The following is an 8,711-nucleotide window of genomic DNA, read 5'->3' on the forward strand; positions in this document are numbered from 1 at the left end:
TCATTTAACTTTTTTATTTATGCTGCATTTTATCTTTTATTCCCAACTGTTCTAATGCTATTTGAAAATTGAATTTTTTATACAGATATTTTGACAATTTTTATTCAACCAAACTTCTTTTCTTCTTTCAGTGATCCAGATGTTCATCTATGAAAGACAAAATACTTTATGTACATACTTTATCAATTTATTTAACTATTTGTTTTCATGGAAAAATTATTTTTCTACCCCTTTCAGTACTCAATTGTTTTTTATGAAGGGACAGTAACTTAAAGGGACAGTACCTTCAATATTTTTAGTTTTTATGATGATAGAAATCTCATTAGAAAGTCAAACTTTTGTTTATTAATACCAATCAGATATGCTTTCATTTCTGCTAAATATTTATTATTCAATTTTATATGTCATAATGATGCAGTTTGAGTGGTCTCAATTCCTGGTGATCTAGAGGTTAGTGGCAATAAGAGTTGTTAAGAATCCCCTTTAAATTGGCTGCAGGTTTTAGAGTGAAAGAATTCACTCATTCCTAAATTATTTGTTGCAAAATGAAAGTTTATTGTTAGATAGAAATCAGTTTGTAAAGATCTATAGCTTGGTCCTTTTAAAAGGTAGATAAAAATAGAGGTAACAAAAGCTTGGAATTTTTGCTTTTTATCAATCCTTCAGGGCATGTTACATTGTTTTTTGTCTTTTTTGTATTCTTTGTATTTTTGTTTTAAGGGCAGTAAGCTTTTTATCAAGTAGTTTTCATGCCAGGCTTTTTGCATCTCTGATGTCAGAAAGATCAGTAACATCTCTACCATTTAAGTAGTATTCTGGAAGATCTTTATCACTTAACCTCAAAATGATGCTTGGTCATAGGGGCAATAAGTGCTCCCCAATAGAAACACAGAATCCCAGATTTATAGTTATAAGGGACTTTAGAGGCCACTGAGATGGAATCTGAACACAGGTCTTGGTTTCTCCAAGCTCCAGGTTAACTCTTAAGAGAGACTAGTATTTATTTAAAACATTAAAACTGTCCTTGAGACTCAATTGGTCCAGAGGATTAAGGATTAAATTGTAGACTAAAGCTGAGAAGAAACACTTAAATTCCAACCTGAGCTATCACATTACTCTCATTGCTGTCCAGGTTGTTGGTGCTTTCTTTTGAACTTGCTTCTTGGAACGATTAATTTCTTAAATTATCTCTAATTGACTTTTTTTTCTTTAATAATAGGAAGGTTCTGAAGGATACTTTATTCCTTCATCTCCACTAAAATACCTACCTGACATCATATCGTGGTCCTTCCAATTAGTCAAATGCATTTATTTTTTGATTTCCATTTTTGCATTTTAAGGTTTCTATTCATTTCTTATCATTTCATTAAGAATATCTGAAAAATTTGGGCAACTAGGTGGCATGGTGGATAGAGCACCAGCTCTGAAGTCAGGAGGAACTGAGTTCAAATCTAGTCTCAGAAACAATACTTCCTAGTAATTTGACTCTGGGCAAGTCACTTATCCGAAATTGCCTCAGCAAAAAATCCCCCCCCCCCCCAAAAAATAAAAACAAAACAAAAACCCAAAACAACAAAAAAAGAATATTTGAAAATTCTCTAATCCATTAGATATCTATTGTTTTTCTTGTATTAGATTATGTTTGGCTTTTCAGGATGAGTGATTCTTGGTTCTTAGTTTATGTCTTTTGCCTTTTGGAATAGTATATCCCAAAGATAGTCTTTCATTTATAGCAGAAGCTGCAAGGTCTGATGTAATCCTGATTATGTTTCCTAGGTAGTTAAACTGGTTGCTTGAACTATTTTTTCTTTGAAGTGGAAACTCTGGAATTGATTATGAAAATTCCAGGACTTTTTCTTTTTGAGGTTTTTTTCAAAAGGTGACTGGTTTAATTACTTCAATTTTGACTTTGTCTTCCAACTCTAATAATATTGAGAATTTTTGTTTGTGATTTCTAGAAATATAGTGTTATGGGGGGGAGAGAGAGAGAGAGAGAGAGAGAGCGAGAGAGAGAGAGAGAGAGAGAGAGAGAGAGAGAGAGCGAGAGAGAGAGAGAGAAAGAGAGAGAGAGAGGAAGATAACAGCTTGTTATTAGGGAATTGTTCATCTAGGGAACAAAAGGACCAAGAAGCGGTTAGTTGACAGGTGGGAAAATCACAAAAAAACAGCAGCATAGAAACTGAGAATCAAGAAGATAGGAAAAGTCATTATCACTAGATATTAGAGAAAGCTCAAGAAGGAAGATGAGGAGTGAAAAAGCCATTGAATCTGGTAATTAAGAAGTCATTAATTACCTATGCAATTGCAATAAAGATAGATTATAAGATATTGAGCAGAATATATGAAATTAGGAGATGGAGGAAGTAAATATTAACTATTTTTCTAGAAATTTATTTTTAATTATTTAAAAATTTTAATGCTGTATCTTGTTTTAATATTAAATTTACAGGACATTTCCTTTTTGCAAGAAGTATCTTTCAACAAAATAAAACAGTTAAGAACTGACCTCACCTGAAAGTCCTTGTAACATTTCACATATACGGCACCCTCCTTCATCTCTTTGTTTCTTTAAAAAAAGTAATAGAATTTACTCTTTCTCCCTTCCATCCCACATCCCATTAAAAGAATATAAAATCCTTGTCACAAATATGTGTAGTCAAGAAAAATTTATTTCCATTAAAATACAACATATATACATATGTTGTATATATGTATGTAGCTATACCACATTTTGTATTCTAAATTCATCATGCCTCTGTATATTGATATCAAATATCAATGTCCTCTAGAGCTTTGAATCAGTATCATATTTTTATGGTTTTTGCAGTTTTATAGTGCTATTTTTATACATATTATTTATTTTTAGTGTTGTTTTTATATACCTTGTTCTCTTGGCTGTGCTCTTCTCATTCTCTATAAGTTTATATGAGTCCTCAAAATTGTTCCTTTAGATTATATAGATATTATAGCATAAATTATTCTTCTAGCTCTGATGAACTCTGCATCAGTTCATACAAATCTTTTCATTTATTTTGGAAATTATTTCCTTATTTCTTACAGCACAGTAGTACTGTCTGTAGTCATATACTATAGTTTATTTAGCTGTACTTCAAGCTATTGCAGATTTTGGTTTCCAGGTTTATGTTACTATGAAAACGGTTGCTATAAATATATTTTCAGATACAACCACATATCCTCTTTATGATTTCTTTTGAGCATAACAGTGAATATCTTCAGGAAACTTGCAAGATGTAAAATGAATCCAGAAAAATTATCAACATTTCTTCTAGAAATTTAGTGAAGAAGAGAGAAATAAAGAGAAATAATAACAGGAGTAAGGGAAGACTTTTTCATTATTAGGATAAAGGAGAATTGAGAATGTTTGCTAGAAAATGGGAAAAAGCCTCCTGAATGTGAGTATCACTGGACTGAAAGAATCAGTCAAAAACGAAAAATAAGAAAAAAATCAACTCTTAGAGTCAGAGTTGAAAGACAAATCAATGGTCAAATACTTTAATCTCTACCTGAAGTAGAAATCCTTTCTATATTAGCCCTGAGCAATGGGTCTTCCCTCCTGATCTTCCTTCCTGAAGCAATTTATTGTGATTTTAGTCAGCCTTAATTCTTAGAGAGTTCTTCCTATTATTGAACTAAAATCTTAAATCTCTTTCTGTTTTGGTCTAATAGCTATTGTCTGTAAAGCAAAGGAAAGTTAATACCTATGTCACATGAACACTTTTCACATATTTAAAGATTTTGAATTGTCTTCTTTTCTATGAACTATATTTTCCTAATCCTTTTAAGATATCCTCAAATGACCACACTCATATTCCCCCTTCCCATACTGGTTACCCTTCTCTGGACACCATATAGCTTGTCCATTAATACCCTGTAATTAATCCAAGCATTGAACATGATTTAATATTTAGAAAGCACTCTTCCTTTTTTTTTTCTCCTTATTTTTCTATGCAGTTTTGAATTCATCATCTTATCAATGATCCATAATCTTTTGGACCAAGTCTTTGAAGGCTTGTATCACTTGCTTGTTTCTCAAGGTGTAAATGAAGGGGTTCATCATAGGGCTTATTGAGGTATTGAGCACAGCCACTCCCTTGTTGAAGGAAATATCATCCTTTGCTGAGGGCTTGATGTACATGAAGATACAGCTTCCATAAGAGAGAGAGATGACAATCATGTGGGAGGAGCAGGTAGAAAAGGCTTTCTTCCTTTGTTGAGCAGAAGGAAATCTGAGAATTGTCCTAATGATGTTGATATAAGAGAGCATCACAAGCACCAGGGTTATTACAAGGGTTACCACTGCTAAGATGGAGTCAACCAGCTCTATAAGGCCTGTGTCTGAGCAGGAAAGCTTGATAAGGGGAGCAGTATCACAGTAATAATGGTTTATGACATTGTTCTTACAGAAATCTTGGTAATTTGCCATGAGAACTGCTGTTAAAGATATTAAGAACCCAGCCAACCAAGAGCAAAGGATGAGTAAGATACAAACTTTGCTGCTCATAATGGTTGTATAATGTAGGGGTTTGCAGATGGCAACATAACGATCATAGGACATGGCAGCTAGAAGATAAAACTCTGTGGCTCCCAGGAATATAGCAAAAAAATACTGAATGAAACAGCCAACAAAACTAATGGTTTTATTTCCTGTTGAGATACTATGTAGGAGTCTGGGAGTAAAAACAGATGTGAAGAGAATTTCTAAGATGGAGAAATTCCGAAGGAAGAAATACATAGGAGTCTGGAGGTGGGAATCCAGCAGGGTGAGGGTGATGATGGTCAAATTGCCAATGACACTGAACATGTAAGTGAGAAAGAGAAATAGGAAAAGCATAACCTGAAATTCAGGAGCATCTGTTAGACCGAGCAGGATGAAGTCAGTCAATGTGCTGAGATTTTTCATTGTGACCTTGGTGGGATCTGAAAGTGAAAAGAAGAAGAATCAGGGATAAGGATGGGAGAGGTAAGAGTCAATTTGTTAGTGGACGGAGATAAGTTTACAAATATTCTACCATTATATTGGGATTGAAGCTCCATTTTTTCTTTATTATTTTATGTTTTCTGATTATACATATATTAACTTTTAAATATACATTTCTTTGTGAATTAGATTGGGAGAGAAAAATTAGAACAAAAGGGAAAAAACACAGGAGAGAAAAAAAATCAGAAAAAGAAGTATAGCAAGTGTTTATATATATCCAATCTCCATAGTTCTTTTTCTGGATATAGATAGTATTTTCTATCCAAAGTTTATTGGCAAAAATACATGTTAAATCCAACATAGGCATATATATTTATACAATTATCTTGCTGCAGAAGAAAAATCAGACCAAAAGGTAAAAACCAAAAAATAAAAAAAACCCAAAGTTTATTGGAATTGCCTTAGATCATTGAACCACTGAGTAGAACCAAGTCGATCATAGTTGATCATCACAAAATCTTGCTTTATTGTGTACAATGTTTCCTAAATCTTTCATTTCACTCAGTATCAGTTCATGTAAATCTTTCTAGGCCTTTTAAAACCCAGCTTATTTATCATTTTTATAGAACATTTTTTATATCATTTATATAGAATTTTTTATAGAACATTTTATAATATTCCAATACTTTTATATACCATAACTTATTCAGCCATTCCCCAACTGATGGGCATCTACTTATTTTCCAATTCTTTGCTACCATAAAAAGAGCTTCTACAAACATTTTTGTAGAGTGGATCCTTTTCCCTCCTTTATGATTTCCTTGAGATACAAACCCAATGGTGGTACTACTGGTTAAAGAATATGCCCAGTTTTATAGCCCTTTGGGCATAGTTCCAAATTGTACAAGCTCTATTTCTTTCAGTCCTTTGTTGGATAACTTGTCCTGAGAGTGCTTATCAGGGCTTTCACATTTTACTCCTCAAATATCAATGATATTCCATCACCCTCAGGTACCACATTTTGTTGCTGTTTCCCAGTTGTCTAATAGGCATGTTCTGGATTCTATTTTATCCTCCCTTCTCCTTTCTTTAGCTCTTCCTTTAGGATCAGGTAATTTATCTTGCTTAAAGTTATTCTCTCCTCCTTTTTTGTTGAGGAAGTTGTATTTCTATACCGAATTCTTATGTGCGTATATGTATGTTCAACTTTCCTTTGTCCATTTCAGATAAGAGTGAGTTTAATAATGAGAAAAAGTAAATCTTACTTGCTTGTTCCTCCTTTCTATGCTATTATTTTCCCTTTATCCTTCTTTCTCATTCACCTTACAGGACTCACAGAATAAAACCAATACCTAATGACTCCTGGTTTAAAAAATTAAAAAAAAAAATTTTTTTAAGTCCCTCAATATCCTTTGAAGACATCCAGCTTCTGAAAGGACACTTCTTTGTTTCGTCTTCTTTAGTAGAATGTTAACATTACATTATCATATAGTTCCTCCCAATTGTTCAAGTAAATTTTCCTCTTTAGGTTTCCTTGTTTTCTTTTCTTTTCTTTTCTTTTTTTTTTTTTTTTTTTTTTTTGGTTTAATATTTCTTATTCAACTTCAGTCTGTTCATTAAAAATATCTGAAAGACCTCTATTCCATTAAAGGTCAATTTTTCTCATACTAGGAAAATTAAAAACAAAATAAAACTCCAATAACCACCCAGCTTTGCAGGTCAAGTTATACTTGTTTGTAAGCCTGTATATATATATATATATATATATATATATATATTTTTTTTTTTTTTTGCAGTAGACTATTCCAATTTTTATAATAGTTACTGCTAAGTTGCCTTTTAAAAAAATTTGATTATGGTCTTTTGGTACTTTAAGTGCTCCTTTCTAGATGTATAGTATCTTTTCTTTAATATGGAAGCCCTGGATTTCTATTATAATTTTTTTTATTATAGCTTTTTATTTACAAGATATATACATGGGTAATTTTATAGCATTGACAATTGCCAAGCCTTTTGTTCCAATTTTTCCTCTTCTTCCCCCCACCTTTCTCCCCCAGATGGCAGGTTGACCAATACATGTTACATATGTTAAAGTATAAATTAAATACAATATATGTATACATGTCCATACAGTTATTTTGCTGTCCAAAAAGAATTGGACTTTGAAATAGTGTACAATTAGCCTGTGAAGGAAATAAAAAATGCAGGTGGACAAAAATAGAGGGATTGGGAATTCTATGTAGTGGTTCATAGTCAATCAATCTCCCAAAGTTCTTTTGCTGGGTGTAGCTGGTTCAGTTCATTACTGCTCTATTGGAACTGATTTGGTTCACCTCATTGTTGGAGAGGGCCACATCCATCAGAATTGATCATCATATAGTATTGTTGTTGAAGTATATAATGATCTCCTGGTCCTGCTCATTTCACTCAGCATCAGTTCATGTAAGTCTCTCCAGGCCTTTCTGAAATCATCCTGTTGGTCATTTCTTACAGAACAATAATATTCCATAACATTCATATACCACAATTTATTCAGCCATTTTCCAGTTGATGGGCATCCACTCAGTTTCCAGTTTCTGGCCACTACAAAGAGGGCTGCCACAATCTGTTATATTATTTTTGAACTTTTTTTTTTTTTTGAGGCATTTAGATTAAATAATTTGTTTAGGTTATATAGCAACTAAATGTCAAGTGTATAAGGCCAGATTTCAACTCAGGTCCCTGGACTTTAGGGATAGTGCTTTATCCACTCTTTCACCTAGCTGCCTCTATACTTGTCTTTTTTAGAAAAATTTATTTTAGGAGGAGATTAGTGGAGTCTTTCTGTCTTTATTTTAGCAATTTTTACCCCTGATAGAAATGGTAGTTTTCTATTATAATATTTTGAAATACTGCATGCACATTAAGTATGCATTTTTCTTGATCATGATTTTTAGGAAGTCTAGTGACTTTTAAATGATCTTTCGACTTATTTTCTAGGTTGGTATTTTTTGAGACTATATATTTTACATTTTCTTCTATATTTTCAATATTTTGATTTTATCCTAATTTTTTGACTGTTTGTTACAATCATTACTTTCTTTTTGGTGTCTTTTACTTTCCATGACAATAACTTCTTTAGATAAAGTTTATCATTATCCCTCCTGAAATAATTATTCTTCTAATTTTTTTTTTTTCTAAAGTTTTAAATCTTTTTTTTTTTTAAACCAGTTTGAACCAAAAGATTTTGAGAGTTTTTAGTCCTTACCTTTTTACCATCTTGCTTCATTTAATCCTTGTGAAAAATCCATTTTTCCTTTGAGACTTTTTTTCAGTTGTTATGACATTAGGGTCGTAAGACTTTTTGATACTGGTTGTTGCATGTTTTAAAATTTATTCATCTTTTGATTTTAACCTGATCTGAAGTTTTGTGCCAGGGCCAGATTCTATTCCTAGCTAAGTGTTTGGGTCGGGAAGTTACATCTGCTTGGGCAAGGTACTTGTTTTATTTTTGAGGTTCAAAGTACTGAATCTTTAGTGGCCTCTCAAAATAGAGTGCTTGGCAACTAGGAGCTGTAGTTTGTTTGAGGATATGGCATAGTACAATGCTGGTCCTCATTCTGTGGCTTTCTGATCACCCTAGAGGTTTCTGTGCACTCTGAAGCTAAGGAGAGCCCTCTGTTTTCTATCTGAAAAGCAAAGCAAAACAAAACAAACAAAAAGACAACCTTATAGGCTACTAGTTTCCCTGACAATTTCTGGTTGTATTGGGATGATTTGCACTGGGTTTGTT

At 32.6% G+C, this 8,711-nt stretch overlaps 1 protein-coding gene across 1 annotated transcript; it reads right to left on the reverse strand.

The window, feature by feature from the left end:
- Positions 1-3,991: 3,991 nt before the first annotated feature.
- LOC141542757 (olfactory receptor 6C4-like) lies at positions 3,992-4,921 on the reverse strand. The gene has a single exon (XM_074267342.1). It carries the CDS (start codon positions 4,919-4,921, stop codon positions 3,992-3,994), a length of 930 nt encoding a protein of 309 aa, XP_074123443.1.
- Between the last annotated feature and the right edge of the window lie 3,790 nt (positions 4,922-8,711).

This window comes from Sminthopsis crassicaudata, chromosome 5 (genome assembly GCF_048593235.1).
Source record: "Sminthopsis crassicaudata isolate SCR6 chromosome 5, ASM4859323v1, whole genome shotgun sequence".
Taxonomy (NCBI): domain Eukaryota; kingdom Metazoa; phylum Chordata; class Mammalia; order Dasyuromorphia; family Dasyuridae; genus Sminthopsis; species Sminthopsis crassicaudata.